We start from the raw sequence: 23,668 nt of genomic DNA on the forward strand, positions 1-23,668 counted from the left end.
TCAACTATACTTCTAGTCTTTCATTATATGGAAATGCTTGTGTAATTTACACAAAGATACTGGAAAATTGTTATTCACTACAGTTCTGATTAACTGAAAATGAGAACCAGAAAAATACATCAATAGGCAGATAGTTAACATAAAACATGGTGCATACACACATTAGAATGTGCTTCACCCCTTATTTGTGAAGTAGATTTCCTATACATGACCCCTCCTCTTAGGCAAGAGGCCAAGTCCTCACTGCTTGGGACTGATGCCCACCTCCTTCCCCTCTGGGAACTTGCTGGAGAGAGAAGCAGAACCTCTGAGAGTCCAGGGGGTGGGGCATGTGACAGGGTGGGGAGGAGCAGTCTGAGGCCAGACATTGGAAAAACTGGGGGAGACTCCCAAAGGACCTCACTCGGAGGGCAGAGGCAGGCAGCTATTTGCATGTTGACCATGGCCCTCTGATAGTCACTTGTACCCAAAGACCAGAAGCCACAAGGTAAGAGGTGCCCTCCCTGAGGCGGGTCACAGGTGCTGGGATTACATCATAAAGGGGCTGCAGGTGACCTCCAGATGCCTGACTAGGGCACAGGCATGAACTGGAGATGCAGGAAAACCAGGGGGCTGGTGGTCAGAGTCCAAATCTAAGAAGGAAAGGGAAGCCCAGTGAGTGAGAGCAGGTTGGGAGGTGCATGAGAGGCCTGGAGGTGGGAGACCTGGAGTGGGAAGTACAGTCTGTCCTGAGGTGGGGCTCTCACCCAGCAAGAATTCATGGTCACTTCTTAGGGGACCAAGATCCAGCTCACAGTAGTGGGTGGTGAGGCACATAGGGGCAGCAGTGGCATCTCGGGGTCTATGTGGAAATGTGGTTTTCCCTGAAAGCAAGACCACAATCAGGAGAAAGAGGGTGGAGTGTCATAGTAGAGACCCCCTAATCCCCCAAAACAAACACTGAGTGGGTATCCTTAGGGAAAGAAAGCGAGAGCCATCAAGGGTGACCCCAGAGGCTCCCACTAAAACACAGCTTGGCTGATGGTGAGAGAAGGTAGCTTGGTATGGTAGGATCTTTGCACCCACAGTGGCAGAGGCCCTGCACTCCCAATCCCCTTACCCCTTGCCTTCCCAGCTCCTGAGCTGCAGTCCTGAGTGCATGAGGAGGAGGTTGGCCTGTGCCCACTGCTAGGGGACCATGAGCAGACCCTGGTGGTCTTCCCTGCTTCTGTTGGCCATGCTGGTGGCCCTGGCTGCCAGCACTGACCCTCAGAAGAATGAGCTGAAGGCATTGAGGAAAATAAACCTCAAAAACTCCTCGAATGCCAACGTGAAGCAGTGTCTGTGGTTTGCCATGCAAGAGTACAACAAGAAGAGTGAGGACAAGTACATCTTCCAGGTGGTCAAGATACTGCAGGCCCAAATGCAGGTAAAGGTGCTCTCCCCATGTGGGACATGGGTAAAGGGCAGTTAGATGGAAGCCAGATTGAAAGAGTGGGCATGTGTGAGAGGAAGGGTGATGTGTGAACATCCTAATGTGCTGGGATTTTAAGAACATACATGCTCACAGAGTAATAGCAAATACAGTGCATGCATATGCACTTTCCTTTCTGTATGTTTGGACTGTTTTTAGTATGATACATGTTATATTAGCTCATTTAACCCCCTTTCTGCAAATCAAATATTCATGACTTGCTTTGGCTAAGGTCTGGAGAAACACTGAGTGCTATGAACACTTTGCAATAATGTCACCATGGGCAGCTTTTAAACCTATCCAAGTAATCCAGAATGTAGGGTGGAAGGGAGACATGGTGCCTCTTCCTACATATATATATTTTGAGACCAGGGGCCAGGGATTAATGTGGGACTTCATGTGTGGGAAGCTGGTGCTCAACCACTGAGACACATCAGCTTCTCTGAGTTGGTTTTTTCATCTGTTTTGCTTGCTGTTTTGTTTTTATTTGTTCAGGAGGAACTGGGAAGCAATTCCAGGACCTCCCATGTGGGAGGCAGGCATCCAACTGCTTGAGCCACATCTGCTTCTTGCTTCTGTATTTTTAAATTCTTTTAATCCAACATTTTTTAGTGGAAGTGGGGCATACTAGTCTACTGTTTATAAGATGCATCCTTCTCCACAGCTCTGGGAAGCATTTCTTATATGGATTGCTAAGTGCGTGGTGCTCCCTGGAGTTTGCAAACTGGCGACCCTGCCTGTTATGGTCAATAAAAGGCCCTCAGTGTTGAGATTTCAGTTGACTGTCATTCCCAGCTTCAGTCAAATGGTTGGTGGTATAGCTTGTAATTGTTCCGTGAAACTTGCAGGATGGGGTTGAAAATGACTCAGCAGATAGACCATTGTTGGAAGAGCTTATTTAAACTTTTATGCTCCCAATGATGCCTCCTGTAGCAGGAGAGGTGTCCATTTACATTTTGCCACTCATATCCCCAGTTCCTTGGTAAAATGAGTCATCGGCACTGAATTTCCACTACCTTATGCTGCTGCTGATTTATGTGCCCTACATTGATTAGGTTCAGTTTGCCACACTCCCCACCTACAACAAATACAACCTCCTGTGGCCTTTTGAAATGAGGGAATGGATTCTGGGCCAGAAGGACCAAGTACAAAGTACAAAATGATAAGTTTCCTGGATCTTGTAACTTTCCTAGTTTGGATCACCGTTTTCTTTCTTTGGTACCCAACTACCATATGCATTCAACAGCTTTCTTACAAAATGCTTCCTAAGGAGCCAACTGCTGTCCTAGCTGCTGTAGATGCAATGGTGAGATGTATAGGAATAACTGTGGTCCTTAGAAAGAGTCAGCAGTATAGCTGGAAAGAAGAATCCTAAACTAAAAATGAGAGTTGTGATCCCTGTAATGACATGGTACATAGAGGCCCAAGCATTAGGGTAATCTTTAACACTTCTTCTTACCTGGGAAGTTGGAAAGGTCTTGCTGTTTAGGCTGTGCCCTCTCTAATGAAATGAAGATCTCTGGGCTGGGACCCAAAACTCTCCAGATGATTTCAACATGCAAATACGGCTGAGAACCACCACTTTTTAGGGACTGCTCTTGTGATGTTTAGGAAATGATGTTGAAGATAAAACCTGAAGACTAATTAGGAGCCACACAGGGAAAGGAGGTTGATGGGAAGTGTTTTGGTTGGGTTTCCTTGGAATGAAGCCTAAAATTCAATTGCAAGTAGTTTGTGAGGCCATCCCAGGAAGTACCAGGAGGGCACAGAAGGTGTGAGAGAAGGGTAGGGAAGGCAGCCAATACAGGGTGAGTTAATGAGCAAGTGCCCACCATGGACAAATGGTACTCAGCTTTTCTGGAGACCTCAGGAAGACAGTGTAGATCCTGCTTCAGAGTTGACCACCCTGCAGGCGAGGGAGCTGGGATAATTATCCATCAACTCTGATAAGTCATTGACTAAACACTGCTCCAGGAGCCCTTCACTCCTGCTGGTAGGTGGAAACCCTTGGTCAGGGAGTCATGGGAACTTGCAGTGTGTTTGGGTGCAGTGTGGTGTGGGACATTACTCACAGCATCTGATATAGGAGGGGAGTAGATTGGGGTGATGAAGAGGATCCAGGCTCCTAGTGAGAAGGAGCATGGTCCATTTGAGCAACCATCAGCAGTCAGAGGTGGACAGGGACAAGACCATTTCTAGCCCTAGAGCCTTGGGCATGACCTTTATTTAACTTATGAGCCCTAAAAGGCCAGAAAAGACATTATGTTGAGAAGATTTTAGGATTCATGCCACCAGGTTTGGGTTTTAAAACTGTCATTCTGGTAAACTCATTTTTAGAACAAGGGGTGTCCACATGGGCAGATGGCCTCCTGCTTCAAAACTTCCTGCCTTCTAGGTTTCCCTGGAATTAGCATTTAGGGATTCCTCTGCCTTTCTGTGGCTGGTTGCTTTAGTTTCCTAGTTGCTAAAACAAATACCATACAATGGGTAGGCTTCACAAAAGCAATTTATTGGTCCACAGTTCCAGAGGTTCAATGGCTTACTTCCTCCCAGTGTCAATTCTTCTGGTTGGCCAGCAATCTTTGGGGCTTCTTGGCCTTTCTGTCACTTGACAATGCACATAGTAGCATCTTCTTTCTCTTATGGGTTCCATTAAATTCCAACTTCTGGTTGATCCTGTGGCTTCCCTCTACATGTCCAATTTCCTTTGCTTATTAGGACATTAGTCATATTGGATGAAGGCCCACCCTCACCCGGTTTGGGCTCACCTTAACTAATAACTTCATCAAAGGTACTATTTACAATAGGGTCCACACCTATGGGACCAGGGCGATTCAATCCCTAACAGTGGGTGAGCAGAGACAGTGGGTATGTACACAGCAGTTCAGCATAGTATTAAGGATGGGGGCACTTGGCTAGGGCCTCCATTAGAATCCAGCTCTGCCACTGGCTGGAGTGTGACTTAGGCAAGTTACTCAGTCTCTCTGGGCCTCAGCTTTCTTACCTGTACACTAAGGAGTTGACAACCTTACCTAGAGGCTGGTATGAGGATTAAATGAATTGCATCAAAGCACTTAAAATGGAGCTCAACAGAGAGCAAGTCCTTGCTGAGAGTTATTACTATTACAAATGGAAAGTTCTGTTGATTTGTGACTTCACCTATTTTCAAGGTTCTTTAAAAATTACAAACTTAGCTCCCAAATCTGGCCTGTAGTTCCGCTTGTCACTTCTTGATATTTGTCTATCTTCTCCCTAAATTCCCCTTTGTTGGTTCCTTGTAGCACAGCTAATACTTCACACCAATTTATTTGAGGGCTTGATAGGATTTGGTGAGTCCAGGTGAACTTGGACCTAATGTGCAGACACATCTAATTCCACCTGTCCTGGGAAAGCTCCTTCTCCATCAACTCCTCCCATCCACCCTCTCAGCCATGAGGAGCATCGGTACAACACAGGCGACACATACTTATCCAAACTTGAATGGTGTTGAGAGCAAATCAAATCAAGAAGATGTGCTGGAATGAAAACTTTGTAAATATTTAATAAGAGAAATCACATTTTTTCCCTACATTATGGATTAAAAAGCACTTCTTTTTTTTCTTAGTTCAGATGCTTGAAAGTGAACACTTACATTTTGGGCTTAATTGGTTTGGCAAGCCTTCCTTTTAGACTTCAGACCTACTGCTGGGAGATCCTAGATGTTCTGAGCCATGGCAAACGATGTTAGAAAGTGTAGTGGGAAAGAGGAGTGTCCAGGTGGAGTCCTGGGAGATAGAGATGAATGTGCAGGAGGCTTCTCAGGGAGACCTGGGGATAAGCCCAGAGGGAAGCAGGACTGAAAGAGAGAGAATGTATCCATGATGCTGTCTCATTAGCAACCTCAGCCACCCCACGGGGTAGCCAGAAGGTAGATGGCCTTTCAGAGTTCTCCCAAGTTGGAGTGAGAAGGCAAAGCTTTGAAGTCAAACACATCAGCTATTGGATGCTGGCCAGCCTGGGAAGGGGTGTCATTGGGTGGCCACCTCAGGAAGGGCGTGATCTTAGGTAAGGCCTCTCTCTTCAGCAAGGCCATCTCTGAGGGGAGCTGACCCATGTGAACTGTCTGCCAATGGCACTATCAGTAGCTGTTGGATCATGTCTTTCATTCCAGAAGGGGGTTCTGAGAAGTGCCCACATCAGGGAGCTTCTTTTTATGGTATGACATTGGACAGTAAGGAGAAAGTCAAGTATCTTCCAGTGGATCAAGGTGATTAAAAGAAAGTGTGGGCGGCAGACTTGGCCCAGTGGTTAGGGCGTCTGTCTACCGCATGGGAGGTCTGCCGTTCAAACCCCAGGCCTCCTTGACCCATGTGGAGCTGGCCCATGTGCAGTGCTGATGTGCACAAGGAGTGCCGTGCCACGAGTGCAACCTGCCCAGGAATGGTGCCGTACACACGGAGAGCTGACACAACAAGATGATGCAACAAAAAGAAACACAGATTCCCGTGCTGCTGAAAACAACAGAAGCGGACAAAGACGACGCAGCAAATAGACACAGAGAACAGACAACCGGGGTGGGTGGGGGAAGGGGAGAGAAATACATAAATAAATAAATCTTAAAAAAAAAAGTTATTAAAAAAAAAAGTGTAATCTCGCCAAATAAGGATACACTATTTTAATGAATGTGTAAAAATGTATAAAATGTAAATATATTTAAATATGCACCAACATTTATGTATGTTTATACTAATTTTTTCTCACATCTCAGAGACAAGATTGAAAATACTTCTCATACCTTGAATTGAGTTATTTTCTAAGCATCCCTGCATTCTGTACTCACAGGTCCTTCTCTTACTCCTGCCTCTTATAAGAATCCTTATGATTACATTGGGCTCATCCATTAGTCCTGGATAGCCTCCTTATTTTAAGATCCTTAATTTAATCACATCTCCAAGTCCTTTTGGCCATGTAACATACATATTCACAGGTTTCTGGGATTAGGTCACGGACATCTTTAAGAGGGTCAAAATTCTGTCTACCATGATCGCATAAAAATGGAAATATTTGGGTCTACTAGACACTTGTCTTAGTTTGCCAGGGCTACTGTGACAAAGCACCATGGACTAGCTGGAATAAACCACAGGAATTTATTGTTTCATAGTTTTGGAGGTTAGAAACCCAAAGTCAAGATACTGGCAAGAAGATGCTTCCTTTGAGGTCTCTAGTGTTTTGGTGCTGGAATGCTGGCCATCCATAACTTAATTTCTGCCTCTGTCCCATGGCCACCTGTCTCCTTCTGTTCTTTCTGTTTCCTACCAATTCAAATTTCGTCTGCTTTTAAGGCCTCCAAACATATTGGTTTAAAGTCTATGTTGATTCAGTTTGGCTTTACTTTGACTAATAACATCTTCAAAGATCCCATTTACAAATGGATTCACATCCATGGGACTGGAAATTAGGACTTGAACATGTCTTTGTTGAGGACATGATTCAATCCATAGCAACAGTGAGAAGCTTCCGTGACGGCCTTCCTGTTCTCCTTCCTGTATTCGTGGCACAGGCCACTCTGACACTATCAGAGCAATGGCAATTCTTACCTAAGACAGGATGAACCAAAGGACTGTCCTGTCCTTTAAAAAGAGAGCTGGTTGGGAGGACATTTCATGCCAGCATAACTTGTAGGACTTTCTGGTGACAGTGAGGTACAGAAGGTGCTTACTGCTAAAGGCAGATGGTACATGGTGCTTTCCCAGAGAAGCCTGCTCTGTGCCAACACAGAGCCCTCCTTCCTGCCCTAACGGTCCCCCCCACTTTAAGTCAGAGAAGGGCACAAGTCAGCAGATTCTGAAGTAAGGGACCACACTGCTTGGTGGGTGGATGGGAGTTTCAGGGGCAGCTGAAATTGGTCAGTTATAGGTCACTTCTGACTTTGAAGTCTCTGTCTCTGTGACTTTCTAGTACTAATGCCATGTGTAAATTTGCATTTCTTTGTTGGTTATTATTACTCAGGGAATGTCTGCCTTTGGTTTATTTGTTGGTGTTTATTTGACTGCTCAGCAGCAACAGCTGGATGAGTTGGAATAGACTGGTATTGCCTACCAAATGAGTGAATACAGAAAGAAAAAGAAAAAGCTATATATATATACATATATATAAATATATAAACACACATATATTTCCCCCAAAGAATATAAAATATGTACTCTCCTTGTGATTCCTGATTCAGTGGGACAAGTCATCATTTTCCATGGTACCCAATGATGTATCCTCTTTTTCAGAGTGTATTATTTATCCATTGTGCATATAAATGTAAGAGATTAGTAAAGCGGCAAAAACACATGGGAAAGTCAATGGTTTCCCTGGCACCTGCTAGAGATGACTGGAAAATATTCTATCTATCATCTAAAAGGCAATCATATTCCTAGTCGCATCCAAACAAAACAAAACAAAACAAAACAAAGCAAAGCAAATCTGAAACAAACTTGTAAAAACACACAGGAGTAAATTTAGTGGGACATATGAAATGAAAAAAGGCACCTGTGTCACTGGGTGATGTAAATTTCAGAGAATACCTGAAGACTAAGCACATGAATATTAGACCTTGCAGAGATAGCTCTTGTTTTCCATGACACTGTACAAGCATGCCAGGAACTTTAGAGTGGAGCTGTGGCTTGTCTACGGGATTCACCAGAACCATGGGCTCCCTTGGTGGTGGGCAAAGGTCTAGCTTTGTTACTCTTTGTTGCCTCCTGTAATCATTTAAGACCAGATGAGCGCAGATTAAAGTGCTTGTCCTGTGTAGCGGTAACCGGCATTCAACCATGAATAGATTCAGCAAATACTGATTTCTTAGTATAAACCAGCTGCTGCTCTACTCATAAAAGACTTCAAAGAGAACAAGAAGGGCAAACCCCTGCCTGAATGACCCCTTGCGGACCATTGCACTAAGGTGGTAGGAGGGGGCTCGGATGGGGAAAGCCCAAGAGAGCAGGTGCTTTCACCACGGTAGATGTGACCAGAGATGTTTGTGTGTGCACGTGTGTGTGAGAGAAAGGAAATGGGGAACTTGTCGCATCTAGGGCCCAGGAAAGCCAATGATTCTGGCAGCACCATCTTCCTCCCCTCCTCTTTATTTGGCTTTGGGGAAGCCCCACACTGGAAAGAAGCCTTTTCAGTATCCGGCTCCAGATCACAATTAGTCTCAGCATACAAAGGACACAAAGCAGTCAGTACATTTTGCCTTCCCCTTAAGATATGTCTGGGGAGAAAGAGGGAGAGAAAGAGGGAGGAAAGGGAGAAGGAGGCGAGAGGGGGAAGGAAAAAAAGGGGAAAGTACAAGAGTGAGAGTGATTTTTTTGGTATTTGCTAAGACTCTGATATAAATTAAAACTTTTTAAAAAAATAAAATTGCACAATTGCTGCTTGACAGGTCACAAATCGTATGGAATATTTTATTGACGTCGAAATTGCCCGCACCAATTGCAGAAAGCCTTTAAACGTCAGTGAAAACTGTGCCATTCAAGAAAACTCCAAGCTGGAAAAGGTAGGTGACAAAATAAGGTCAGGAAAGTCCAGCGCCCCATCCAAGGGCTGACTTGGTCCAGGTTGTTCACTTTCAGAGTGGTAAGTCCAAAGCCTGGTAAATGGCCCAGGCTTTCTGGAGTTTGCCAGCAGGGAACCTTGGTGTGCCTCAGCCCCTTTCTTTGTACTGGCTATTCTCCCATGTGAGTGTCTGAATCCCCAGAAGGCCTTGGTACAGTCCAGGTACCCAGGCTTCACCTGCAGAGGGTCGGGTTCAGCAGCTCTGGGATGGGGTCCAAGAATGTGCACTCCCAACAAAATCCCAGGTCAGGCTTCTGCCGCTAGCCCAGGGACCGCAATTGAGAACTGGCCGCGGCACTGCAAAGTGTAAGGGACAATTTGTTTCTATTATGTTTGACCTAAACCGCCCCTGTATGCGCAAGTGAAACACATCTTAACTGTTTCCCACTCGTAGCCCACCAGGACAAGCACTTAGGCTGTGAGCATGTTCTAATGCCACTCAGTCTTTTATGATTATGTTAGGCTACTTCATGTTTTACTGTTTTTAGGACCAAAGATAATTGAATTTATATTTTCTGCAGGGCTCTTTGGTCTATAGGGCTGTTACTTTTTGCCTGTGTGTCTTGGTTTTGGCCTGCATGGGGCCTCTCATGTCTGAGGTTTCTGAGGATCTTTTTGGATTTTAAGGCACACATACTTATTTTCCAATAATAAAAACTATGTTTCTTTCTCTTCAAGTCTTTGGAACAATGCTGAAGAGTAATAATTCTGAGCACTTTTTTTGTTCTGACATTCATTGGAATATCTGCAGTATTTATATACTATTATTAAATATCAAGCATTGATTTCTGAAGTTCTTTTGACTCCCTATTTGAGTTATTTTAAAAACTTTGTTTCTTCTGTCAAATATTCCTTCAGCATATCCCAAGCATACTGAATAATTTTCCTACTTTAAGCTAATAATATAATTAATAAAAGCATTAGATTCCCTAGTGTTGAACTGTCTCTTACATTTCTGGAATGTCTTTTAGCATGCCGTGTGGTTCAGTAGGCCACTAGGTTATTTAGGAATTTTTTTCTTAACAAATCAATTTTATTGATACATATTAATAAAGCATAAATCCATCCAAAGTGTATAATTAATGGTAATCAGTGTAAACATATTCATGCATTCATTTCTTCAATCATTCTTAGAGCTTTTTCATTATTCCAATAATAAAAATAAAAAAATAAAACAACCAACCAAAACTCATCACCTCTCAATCTTTCTATGCTTCCCCTGCCATACATGGCTGCTGTTCTGTTTCCTTCTCTCTAGTCTATTTGTATTTATATTTTGTAAAAACTGTCTTATATATGCAATATCACCCGTATTCATGTTTTACATGAGGTTTTACTATCTTATAGTGTTCCATGTTACAGTTTTTAGCTTTCCTTCCAGTAACATATATGACCGTAGACTTTCCCTTAAAACTACTGTCATACCAACACAATGTCCTGCCAGTTACAAAAACCATGATATGCTTTAACCATTTCTATTCATATTCAAAGATTTACAAACAACCTTTTTTCTTTTTTTTACCAATTCTGCACAGACTAACCTTAGTTTTCCATTCTCTACTGTCCTTCTATTTTTTGGTGACCTATATTCTAATTATTAACTCCATGAATTTACACAATATATTTAGTTCACAATAGTGCAATCATTCAGTATTTGCCCCTTTGTGTATGGCTTGCTTCACTCAATATAATGTTCTCCAGGTTCACCCATTTTGATTTTATATGTTAAGTATTCTTAAACTTCCCTGATGTTAAGTATCACTTGAAGCAAGTGATAAACCAAACACATACACACACACTCACAACTGTGCACATGTATGTACATACATATACACTTGTAATACACTCTTACACGTACACACAATCACATGCACTTATGCACAAGTACATGCTTACACATATATACACACTGGCAAGATACACACACACATGTGTACATATATTCATACAGGTACTCAATGACCCCCCCCACATGCACACATACTCACACTTGTGCACGTGTACATAAACATATGTACCTACACAAGTTTCATTGCAGTATTTCTAGGTACAAACAGCACAGGTACTTCATATCAGTGGTCAAGAAATAGCTGCATTAAGGACAGTAATCATATAATGGGCAATTGGCTTTAGTTCCCTAGTATTTTGTTCCCTATTTACTAGGTGAGTTTATTTCTTTGCCACATTTTGGTCATGGGATTTTGCTGGTCTGGCATAGTGATAATGGGGTTTTCCATCTTTTTCTTTGTTCTTGATCCAAAGACCAAACCTCAGTTCCCAAAATTAAATATAATTTGCCTGGAAAACTGTCTTGATTGGGACAGGAGGCACCCCCAATCCTCCTTTGCATGTGTCCAATGTTCAGCAAGGATCAAAATTCCTTCCTTTCTTCTCTCTGACTCCATCTGCCTCTTAGCTCTTGGTAGTGCCTCAATGTCTCCAGTCATTTGAGATAGACTTTGCTGCTATCTGTCTGCCTTCCATCCATCCATCCACCCATCCATCCACCCATCCATCCATCCATCCATTTGTTTATCACACACACAATAATTCATTTGCCATTTCAATAGTATTTTGAAGGTTCTTTGAAACAAAATACATAGTAGGGCCCCAGAATCATCTAAATTGCTTTTATCCTGACTTAATTCTTAACATAATATACATTTGTTTAAATCTTCTACAAATTTGCCTTATTTACATTGTGGGCAATAATAAAAAGTATTAAAATTGTTTACATCTAATCTCCCACCAATATTATTATGATAGTTAATATACGTTGTCTGTCTGTGGTTAAGATTTGAACAAGGATCCCACTGGGAAATGGCTGAAGGCTCTGAAACTCTGAAATCCCTGGCTCAGAAGATTCCTGGGGCCATTTCTTAAAGGTGACTCACTTCTAGCACATTCCAGAGCTGACAACTAACAATGGGACACATTTTTCTATTTCTTGTTGTACACCACTGATTTTTGTTGTTGTCTTCTTTTTCAGAAAGCAAATTGCAACTTTTTGGTAGGAGCACTGCCCTGGAATGGCGAGTTCACTGTGATGAAGAAACAATGTACAGATGCCTAACTGGCTTCTGAAGCATTTGTTCAACCATTGTCTCTACATTCTCTTTGAAAAAAGCAATGGCTCACCAAGGCTGTTATCAATATGCTTTCGTTGCACATTCCTCTCTGCTTGTCTTTCTGGTTTCAAGTGTCAGGTTGTTACATGGTCAGTAATAATGGGAATGTCCAGTTCTTCTTTACTGGCATCCAGAGTGGTCACTCCTTCTTTCCAGCTTGACTGTACCCCCAGGGATTTTTGTCACCAATTACAAAGAATGGAGTGAGGGTCTGATTTCATTCCTCACCATAAAAACTGAGGCTGAAGTCCATGTAATTGGGTAAGAGCCACTTAAGGAGGTCTGACACCCTGTGGTGCTAACTTAAGAGGTACCTTTAGAAGCCATCTTTGGTGTGAGGTTCCTTCCTGTCTGAGAATCCTGAATGGAGAGGGCACCTGAGCTGGAAGACTCCATTGGTGGGCCAGCAGTCTTCTTCATGATACCTCCATGAACTGGGGGACTTTGTGTTTTTTTTTAAAATAAATTTAAATAATTGTTGCAAAAAGAGAAAGGAGAAGGTGATAAAACCTCAAGAGTAAGGCACATGTGGTATGTGTGTGCATGTGTGTGTGTGTGATGCAGAGAGAAAGAGATATGGAAGGATGTTAGGGAATGTGAGAAGGAAGTAAGTGAACAGGAAGGATAGTAGGAATAAAAAGCACTTGAAAGTAATCATTAAAAATAGACATGTCTATTTTAAAGGTTGTATTGATAATATTTAGGAGGCTGTTTTAGTTTCCTGGCTTCTGATACTAAAATTATACAAGGGTTTGTCTTAAACAATGGAAATTTATTGGCTCATGGTTTTGAAGCTAGGAGAAGTCCCATATTGAGGCATCAGCAAGGCAATGCTGTCTCCTATGAGTCTAACATTCCAGGGCTGACTGCTGGTAATCCTGTGTCCTTGGCTTTTCTGTCACATCGCAATGCACATGGCGGTGTCTTCTCCTTTCTCTTCTAGGTTCCATAAACTTTCAGCATTTTCTTTCTTCTGCTTTTTTTTTTTGTGTGTGTGAATAAATGACTTCAGCCATATTGGATTAAGGCTCACTCTCCTTCAGTGGTTAACTGATAACATCTTCAAAAGTCCCATTTACAAATGGGTTCACACCCACAGGACCAGGGGTTGGGACCTGAACATGCCCTTTGTGGTAGACATGATTCATCCCCAACAGAGGCCAATTATTCTTCAAATATACAACCATGAGCCAGGTTTCTCCTCACATGGCCCGTAGGTGGACTTTGATGTTTCCATCCCAGACAGGATGAGGCCATGAAACCCAAAGGCCAACTACTTGTCCTCTGGTTTGACCTGTTTGGCCTAACTGATGTCACAAAATGACAAGTGGAGAGCCCTGTCTCATCTCTTCCTCTCTAGCCTCTGCCTGGAATTCTCATTCCTCCCTGTATTAGGGTTCTGTAGGGAAACAGAACTGACAGGAGTTATCTGTAAATAGTATGAGATTTTATAAAATTCTCTCACGTGACCTTGGGGATGTACAAATCCAAATTCTGCAGGGCAGGCTGCAAAGCAGGGGCTCTGATGAAGGTCCTTGATGAGTTCCCAGGAGACATTCACGTCCAAAGTAGGGCTGGGAATTCTCTCTCTGAATGCTGAAATCACTTCCTCTTTTAAGACCTTCACCTAGTTGGATAAGATTTCATTCATTATTGATGGCAATCTCCTTGGTTGACTGTATATGTAATCAGCCATCTATATAATTAGCTCACTGATGTTAAAGTCCATGAAATGTCCTTATATTACAATTAGCCCAGAGCTTGCTTGACCAAACAGCTGGACACCACTACCTGGCTGAGTTGACACATTAGCCTAACCATCACACTCTCCATCCTACTTCATCTTTATACCCCCTTCTTCCCTCAAATGAGGCCCCTTCTGTGCTTTCTCATCTTCTCAAGATCCTCACCAAATTATGAGGCCATGGTTTGGATCTGAAGCATATATTTATATTATTGAGCTTAATACACTTACCCCAATTTAAAAACTATTTTTCATCAAAATTGCTCCCTCTACTCCTCAGGCCCACTGGTAGGATGGTCTAGTGGAATTAGCAGGTAAGGGGAAAACTGTGCCCTGCCATCTGTGAACTTGCAGTAGCTAGATCCACTACAGCTCTGGGTGTCATATCTGGCTTCTTCAAACATGTTCAGGGCACATGTGTTGTAGGGAAAGATGGCATGAGGGACCAACGTTGTGGATTGTCTTTCCTTATGGACAGGTGGGTGGGAACCCCCAGGAATCAGATATCCAGAGCATCAGATAGTATGCAGTGTGTGGCCAGCCTAGATGAGTCTGCTTCCCACATGGGCCTAGGGACATGCCATGTACAGTTATTATACACACAATTTGTCTTGAAGCATGTTTTCATTTGTACCACAATTTGATTTAATTTACTCATCTCTTTCACTAAACATGGTCCAACTGAATAAAAATAAAAATGCAAGGTAGGTCTCACTTTCCCCATTTTGGATTTAATATCCCTTTTGCTAAAAAGTTACAGGAACACACAAGTATCCCCATATGCACACATGCATGCATACTTGTACAAACATTAACACCTATACATGTATACACACGTGAACACACATAAAAATACTGCCCAGCCCTTTTCCAGTGCAAAGCCCTTTGTATAGGACCTGCAGCTTCAGTGAGGTTTTGGTAAAAACCTGTCCATGACCTTGGATGCCAAGCTCTATCAAAGCCTGTGGTGTGAGAGGCCACAGGGACCAGGCAGGGCAGTGATCTCAAGGAAGTGGACGTGAACACTAGCAACCTACCCTTCCCTGCATGGCCTATCCACCTGGTGATATCAGTGATGACCATATTGGGTATAAGAAAAAGCAATCACATTTGGCAAAATCCTGGGCTGGGCCATGGGGACCCAACAGTCTTGTGTGAAGTGATGTCAGAGGTAGGGCCTGCTGGGGCCAGGGGTCTGCTTTTTGGAGGCCACAATGACAGCTGTGGTCAGGAACTCAGAGCATGAAGCTCTGAAGCACAAAACACAAGGTACAAACCAGGGGGAGTGTCAGTAAGCTCTCCACAAAGGACAGAGTCCGGCCAAGGCTCAGAAAATGAGAATTCTGTCCCAGCTCTGACACTTTCAAACTAGGGCCTTCACCACTTCATTCAGCCCCCAGTGTGTGCACCAAAAACTAGGGAAGAGCCACTACCAACTGAGAGGTCGGGAGGCATGGGAAGCAATGGGAGTGGCTTATTGAGTAATTTCCAATTTAGAGCCTCCAGACAGTTCCAGAGCTGCTTGTGTGGGAACTGAGTCCCTCCACAACTGTGGGAGTGATAGGAAGCTTAGCGAGGGTGGGGGTGGAGGTGAGGATGGAGAGTGGCAGATGGGGATTACTATCCCTGAGAAGGGCCTACCCTTGCCCTCTACCGTGAAGAAGAATTACCTGGGAATGGAAAAAGGCAACAAGAAGTCAGAGCATCTTATTTTTCCTTATTACTTTTTTGTAAAGATACATAGATCACACAAAATTTTACATTAAAAAATATAAGATTCCCATATATCCCACTCCCCACACCCCCCACTCCTCCCAAATCAACAACTTCTTTCATTAGTGTAGTACATTCATTGCATTTGATGAATACATTTTTAAGTACTGCTGTACTGCATGGATAATAGTTTATATTGTAGTTTACACTCTCTCCCAGTCTATTCAGTGGGTTGTGACAGGATACATAATGTGCTGCATCTGTCTCTGCAGTATCATTCAGGACAACTCCAAGTCCCCAAAATGCCCCATAACACACCTCTTTTACCCTCTCCCTGCTTTCAGCACCTCCCATGGCCACTGTCTCCACATCAATGATATAATTTCTTCACATTGCTAGAGTCATGCTAATTCTATAGTAGAATACCAGTAAATCCAATCTAATCCATATTTTATTCCTCCATCCTGAGGATGCTGGGATGGTGATGCCCACTTCACCTCTCAATTGAGAGGGGGCTTTGATCCCACATGGCTGGTGGATGGGACTCTTGTGCCCACAGCTGTTGACTCTCTCAGTTCCTTGGTGTGGTGGTTGCCCATCCTCACCTCCCTGTCAGATGACTTGGGTAAGTCCAAAAACTGGAGAGTAGGTGTTGCAACTCTGCTGAGGCTCAGGGTCCAGCTGGCACATAGGCAGTCCAGAGATTCAAGTCTCATGGGCATACACAAACCCCAGTGCCAACCACAAGTTCAGTAAAAGTGACAGAAGAGGAATGTGTAGAGAAGTCACATCTGAGTCCAACTCCATCACACTCAGGAGCACAAATTCCAAAGTAGGGCCCACTGGCAAGGCACTGAACTCCAGAGCCATCTGCTATGATCATAGGATCTGGGTGTGTCTGTAGCCCTCAGGAATACCACTACCTAGTATTGTATCTACTTTGGCTGTCTCTGAGATCCTGCTAAGATATGCATAAGCACGACCTCTCTGATGACCTCCCAACTCATTTTGAAGTCTCTTAGCCATATAAACTCATTTGTCTAGACCACTTTCCCCTTTTATTCAAGTTTTTTTTCTAGTTGCATCACCAGCTGGTGTTTGGTAGTAATCCCTTGGCACCAGGGAGGCTCATCCCCTGGAGTCATGTACCATGCTGGGGGGAAGGTAATGCATTTACATGCTGAGTTTGGCTTAGAGAGTGGCCACATTTGAGCAGCATGGACGCTCATGGAGGTAACTCTTAGGCCCCCTGCAGTTCTAGGCCTAGTTGAAATTTCAAGCACACAGGCTCATAAGTATAGTCAGCAGTATCAAGGGCCCATCATTGGGCCATCCTTCTAAACTGGTCTTTGTCCTTGCACTTGGGAGATTGTTGCTGCTCCATTGGGGAATGTGACAGAACTCACCAGGATGGGAACTCAGCATTCCTTCAGTTGTTGTGTGAAACTCTACCCACTATGTCAATACCCAATGAACATCTGTACCTATCTGTATACCCTTTATGTATGCCCCGGAGAACTCCCTCCCATCCATGCATTCCCCGTCAACGACACTCCACACCATTGCTCCCCTCCTGCCATAGTTGAACCCCTCTGTGATCCAAAACTTCTTAAAAAATGAAGCCTAATATTTTGCCAAATTCAATTAATAGGAAAATGAAATAATAATGATAGTTTTAAAGATTGGAAATAAAATACATAATAATTTAGAAAAACTAAAATAAAGTAAAAAATAAATTGGGGTATTAAAAAATGAAAAATATCATAAATTTTTTTTTGCCATTTTGCCTTTTATCACTGTAATAGGTGTTGCCCTGTATGTACAGTGGCAAGGCAGTCTCTCTCATTTCTTCCTCAGTTATCAGCATGTCTTTTAAAATTTTTTTAGGCTGTACTGGGGATTGAACTCAAGACCTTGTACATTCAAGGCAAGTGCTCAGTCACTGAGCTACACCTTCTCTACTCAGCATAGCCTTCTAATGCTGTTTTGAAACATTGTCTAGGACCTACCCAAGGTTTATTAACTAGGGGAATGTATTTTTCTTTGACTTGCTATTTATTAATGATTAAAGGACAATAATTTGTGAAGTTAAGTTTACTATATAGGTCTTTTTGTTTAAGATATAAATCATTTCTGTCTAGAGAATAAAAAAGATCTCTGAGAGGTTAAGTTTTAATTGTTCTGTAGGAAATTAGCCAGTTTTGCAACTAATCTGAAATTGTCCCCCAATATCCTTTCGCATGTTCAATAACCATGATTATTTTAATTTTTCTCTGAGCCTGGTCCTTCTCTCTTTACTGAGTCTGCATTTGTAAGTGGATTGCATTTTTAAGCTTTTCAAAATTGTACTTTGACAGTTTCCACATGAACCTCCCAGAGTTCTACATACTCAGATGTCACATTTGTCCTTGGACTCTCACTGCACCTTGTCCCACTCTGGGTTAGCACAGGGAGAGCTATGAGGTGGATCTCTCCACAGACTCCACATTTAACATTGGAAGCTTCAGCATCATCTGAAGATCTTTTGCTATTGCTGTGGGATACCCCAATGTCTATAGAATTTTTAAGAGGATCTGTGAACTGCCTAAGAGTAATGGCACAGATTCCAAAGTGAGGAAGCACTCCTACTACTTCTGGAAAAGACAGAGAAACAGATGAAGCCTGCTCAGGAAGGAGGCTCACCCTCCCCTCACTGGAAGCCCTCAATTTGCAGTTTCTTTGCTGGAAACTCTGGATTGAGGCTGGGGTCTTCTAAGCAGCCTCACTGGCCAGGGTAGGCAAATGCCAACCTTGTCTAGGGCCAGGCACAATTCTGGGGGCCGAATGAAATTCAGGTGCTTCAGATTTGGCCTTCTGGAAGGCAGACCCTTTTATTCTAATTATGTTAAATCCATATTTGTTAGTGGATATTAGGGAAAAAAGTATAAAATGTCTATATTGGTTTGAATCTTTGGTGAACCCCAGAAAATTATATTCTTCAATTGGTCCATTCCTGTGCATGTAGGACACTTTCATTGGTTTGTATTCAGCTGGGGCATTTGATTGGAGTATTCAGTGAGGCATGACCCAGGGTGGATCTCAGCCCTATTGTTGGTGTCATTTATAAACCAGAGAAACATGCAGAAACACAGAGAAAGATACATGCCACTTTACCCTGCCATGTATAAGAGGACTCCAGGACTGCTTGAGAGAGAGACCAGCTGCCATTTTGCCTGGCCAGGAGGTGAGGAGAGAGACAAGCCAGGTACCTGATCACTCATAGCTGAGCTCAGAGACTCCCCACCATTGTACCTTGCCATATGGCAGGAGTCCAGGTTCATAAGCAGCTGACTTTGGTGAAATAGCATCTCTGATGATGCCTTGATTTGGGCATTTTCACAGCCTTGGAATTGTAAGTTTCTACCTTAATAAATTCCTATTATAAAAGCCAACTCATTTTTGCTTTGGCAGCCTGTAGCAAACTAAGAAAGTAACTACTGATGTTTAAAAATAAAGATAAACAGAACCCTCTTTACCTCATCTTTGTCAGCATCCACCTTAAAAACCCAGCCAATGGTCCAATGAGTACAGCGTGAAATGTTGGGGGTGAGTGTGGGGCTATATGTACTATAATTTACCCCCGATTCTTGCTCTTCCCCTAAGGAAAGACCTCACTATGCTGGACCCCAAGGAAAATAAGATGTTTTCCAGGCCCCAAGTGTGTGCCCCCTAGGAGCCTGTTAGAAATGCAGAATCTCAAGTCATAGCCAGACTCTCGTAGTCAGAATTGGCATTTAATGAGATCCCAGATGATCTGTGTTGCACATTAAAGCATGAGGAGCAGTGCCCTAACTTGTTAAAATTTTCTCCTGGATATTGATAAGTCCTCTAATTCTATAAATTAATTTGAGGGATGATTGGCATTTTCAGGATGTCTGATTTTGTTAAATTACATAAATCATGCAATGTTTATTTTATTTTTTTACAAAGGTTCTATAAACACCCCCCCGGCCCCCCCCCCCCCCCCCCCCCCCCCCCCCCCGCTGCCTCTTGCCCAGCTTCTTGTGGTTCCTACTGGAGAATGTGGTGAATTTTATGATATGAGGATTTGGCGCATTTTTTTTTTTTTTTTACTTCCTAGATTAGTGAGTGGGATTTGCATTGATTCCTTTGGCGGTTAATTCAGAGGGTTTAGAATTTACTGGAAAATAAGATGGACAGATCAAGAAACAAAAGGACTATAGGTAGGTGGAGAGGGAAGATTATCAAGGATTCTTGCCCTTGGGGGAAGCTATTTTTAGAAGAACCTCATTCTCTTGCCTAGAAGCATTTAGGGTTGCATGGATCCAGGATTTAAAACTCTTCAGTCCCTTAGTTCTGACTTTCAGACCTCCTCCTTCCTTTCCCTCTGCTCCATTCTTCAGAGAACTCTGAAACTGCACCAAAAGAACCAGATGGTTTCCTGCAGACTTCATCTGTGAAACCACATAGATCCCTGTAGATAAAGTTACTCCCTAAAGTCTTCATGCTAATATTCTGATTCTTACCACTCACACCTGGGGATCTGACCCCATGCTAACTCCTTAGTCTTATCTCTGGCTTTGCTTGCCTTTCTCTTTAGTGCCCTCCATGCAGGATCCCAGGAATTCTCAGCCACAACTAGCTCTGAGTAGTTGCTTCAGAAATGACTTAGGGTTCTGGTCTCATCATCCATGAGAATGTCCTCCCTCCCTCCCCTCTCTATTCTCCCTCTTCTTTCCCTTCCTCCTTTTCCCTTCTGTCCTCCCTCTTTCTTCTCTTCCTTTTTTCCTCCCTCTCCTTCTCCCTTCTCTCATTCCCTTCCTTTCATTACTTAGTGCATTTTCATCACTTACAAGTCATTTGGTCTCTTCTGTAGACCAATGAAACTAACAAAAATAAATTGTATCTCCTGTTCCCCAACTTTCTGCTGGACATATGTGACTATATCAGTTCAAAGTCACTGACCTGCATGGGGCGGACTAGAGAATCTCCTCAGCCCCTCATATCGGTCCCTCCTCTCTCTAGATGGATGAATGTCATTCACCAGCACCTGGATAACTCTTTCTGTGAACTCTGCTCTTGGGGGTGACCACTGCCACCACTGTTGGGATCTTCACTGGCCATGACTTTCACCCCTGATCAGAGATATTTTGTCCTCTCCCTGACAAGGATTCCACCCTCCTTTGCTCTCTTTCCTGTGACCCATCACATGGAAAGTATCCTCACCTGAGGTCAGCTGGGCTTGGCCTGGGCCATGGGAGAACTAGAGCTCCAGGAAACCATGCAGAGCAGAGAACAGAGGGCCAGGACAAGGGGGCATGAGGAGAGGAGGAAGGGGTCTGGATCACTGCAGTAGCTATGGGACTGGGCTGGAGCCATGGAGGTGGAGGGGCCAGCATATGGAGCAAGGTCCTCTCCCTACAATCATACAGTGGTGGCCATTTTTCCCTATCTTGAGTATGGATACATTTAGATACCTTTACTTGTAACTCCCTGATAGAATCAGGTCAGGGCAATGGCCCTGGGACAGATGGTAGTGGTGGGACTGGGTTTTGGGATAGGTTGTGCTTGGGACTGTCTACAAGATAGTGGCCAACATCTTTACTGACTTTGTCAGCACAAATCCATTTCTACCTACTAGGTGGGATTTAGGTGAGGAGGAGGGATACCCAGTGGGTAGTTGGTGCAGGGGAAGTATCACAACCTACATTAGAAGTTGCACTTAGGGAGGCAGAATCACATTGAAAATGGTCCAAATGATATGCAGCGGGCCTTAGTGGGTCTACTTGGACCCAATGTGTGAACTGAGGGCTCAGCACCTTTCCCCATGATCAGACCCATCAGCATCTCCTTCCATGTACAGATATGAACAAGTGAATCTTTCTCACTCATCTAAATTGTGGAAAGGCAGAGTCATGACAAGCCCTTTGGTTTCTCTTCCATCAGACTGCTTTGGATGAAACTTTCTACTGTAGAAATGTTGGAGCTACCTCAGGCTGTAGGGCACAGGTAAAGTTAATGAAATAAGTGATTCATTTCTCCATGTCCCTGCCCCTCCACTCAAACCTCCCCCAAAGCTCTCCCCAATCCTCCTAAAGTTGTTCTATGCTTGCAGGATGGAGGATCTGCCCAGAGGCAGGGATGAAGCACTGTGTCCCAGGGAGAGGTCCCCAGTGATGCTCAAAGTGCATGGTATTACTTTTGGATTAATACCCTTTAAAAAACAAATGAGCCTGGGAAAGAAAATGGTTCATCACACAATTTTCATGGATCCATTAAGTACCAGCCACTTAGCCAAGGCAGAGAGAAGGCCTAATCTCTTGGATTTTGAGTAGTTCTTATTATGATCTGCAGCCAGCTCTGGGCCTACTTTCCTGGTGGACAAAGTTCACTACCACTACTGAGCAAGGTGAAACATTTTCACCATGGTGTCAAGTTCCTCATTTTTTGTGAAGGATTGAGTTCTGCAGTCCTGCTCTTTTTACCTGGGAAGACAAGACTGAGTGAGTGGTGCCAATGAACTCTAGCAGGCACATATCCAGTCTGTGTGTGCACTGGTTCCTGTGAGGGGCTAACTGTGGGCACAAAGTTCCTGGCTAGGAGCAGAAGGTGGGGGTCCAGAAGCAGTACAAGATGGGTCCCTGCACTTGGGCATGACTTGGGATGAGCTTGCTATGCTGGAAAGCTCTGGGATCTGTCCCTAAGAGGTCCATGGTAGAGGGTATGGGTGGCAGGAGACATGGGCCAAGGGGAGAAAGAGAACAATATCATTACCCTCCAGCAATTCTTTCCCCAAGAGTGGCCCCCAGACTCCCATTCCTGTCCACGTTGCAGAGTCCTGAGTGTTAAATAAAAGCTGGGAGCTTCCTAACTTGAGTCCTTCTTCTCTACCCATCTGAGAACCCTCTGTTCTTTCACAGCGACACTGCACTCCCTCTTTTGTCCCTGGCCTACTTTGAAGTTGCAAAAATCAAAGTCCGTGTCAGGTTATGATTAAAAGTGACGGTAGAACTAACATTTTGTAACTCTTTGATGGGACAAGGTCTACAGCGAACTAGTAGGAGGAGGTAGCAGAGGAAGGACTCATATCCTGCCACCTTCTCACTGGTCCTTCTTGGTATCACAGGTCATTAAATCCTGGGGACCTAGTGAGCCAGAACTTCTGATGTCAACAACTTAATGACCCTGTGCCTGGTTCCCCACAACATTCAAGCTTGGTGCTTTTGCCGATAAAAGAGGAAACATCTGCAATATTCTAATTGGAAAAATTACGCATGCTGACCTTTGATCTTGGTTTTGATTCAGTGATAAGCATCTAAGGAGAAGGATTTCCTTCCATCATGTCCTCTAGTCACCCCCAACCTGCACTTTAGGCACCTTGGAAGATGGAAAATTCTAGTTAAAATTATGCTACTAACAGATGCTAGCCCTGCAGGGTTTAAGTTATTCACTGGTAAAAATGGAGCTAGAAATAATGAATATATTTTTTCAATTTATACTTGGAGGTGTTCTTATGGGGAACTTGAAACAAAATTTTAGAAGACAAGAATTGTCTTTGCTTGAAAGGAACAATAGGTGATTTTTGGTTGCTGTCAAAACAAATGGCCTTTTAAGCTGAATTTAAATTTAAAATCACTACCACCACTACTGTTCCCCAGGAACCCAGGAAAAGGAGGTTTTAAAGCTAAGACATTTGGATACTGGTCAGGAAAGGAGTTAAAACCACAGGTTATTTTATTTATGTACTTACATTGTTACCAGATTTTGTTTAGATTCTTGGCTATACTGCAGAAATGAATTTCAAGAGCATGCTGGGTGAGTTAGGCCAGTAATTTATTCAGGTAGGGAGGGAAGAGAAATGGGAGAAAATAACAGATCAGGGGTCCCAGGGAGAGAGGAAGGGGTTGAGAAGTAATAAAGTGGGCTGATTTACAGGTTACAATTTACCATTATAGATTATAAATGCCTAGGTTTACTTGCATGGTCACATGCCAGAGAAAAATGGCAACAGTGGCAGCAAACAGAGGGCAGGGTGGGTCCAGAGATGAG

General features: G+C 43.4%; 1 protein-coding gene across 4 annotated transcripts; it reads left to right on the forward strand.

The window, feature by feature from the left end:
- The first annotated feature begins 575 nt into the window (after positions 1-575).
- On the forward strand, positions 576-12,207 carry CST8 (cystatin 8). 4 transcript variants are annotated; one of them, XR_009183306.2, is made up of 5 exons: positions 576-654; positions 1,115-1,408; positions 8,862-8,975; positions 11,830-11,919; positions 12,024-12,099. XR_009183306.2 is itself a non-coding variant. In XM_058287395.2 (4 exons), exons 2-4 carry the CDS (start codon positions 1,178-1,180, stop codon positions 12,105-12,107), a joined length of 429 nt encoding a protein of 142 aa, XP_058143378.1. In that variant the 5' UTR covers positions 576-654; positions 1,115-1,177; the 3' UTR covers positions 12,108-12,207. The 4 variants fall into 4 exon arrangements, 3 of the variants coding, with proteins under 3 accessions (XP_058143378.1, XP_058143380.1, XP_058143379.1); XM_058287395.2 differs by lacking the exon at positions 11,830-11,919 and having other exon boundaries at positions 12,024-12,207; XM_058287397.2 differs by lacking the exon at positions 11,830-11,919 and having other exon boundaries at positions 622-695; positions 12,024-12,207.
- Positions 12,208-23,668: the final 11,461 nt, after the last annotated feature.

This window comes from Dasypus novemcinctus, chromosome 24 (genome assembly GCF_030445035.2).
Source record: "Dasypus novemcinctus isolate mDasNov1 chromosome 24, mDasNov1.1.hap2, whole genome shotgun sequence".
Taxonomy (NCBI): Eukaryota; Metazoa; Chordata; class Mammalia; order Cingulata; family Dasypodidae; genus Dasypus; species Dasypus novemcinctus.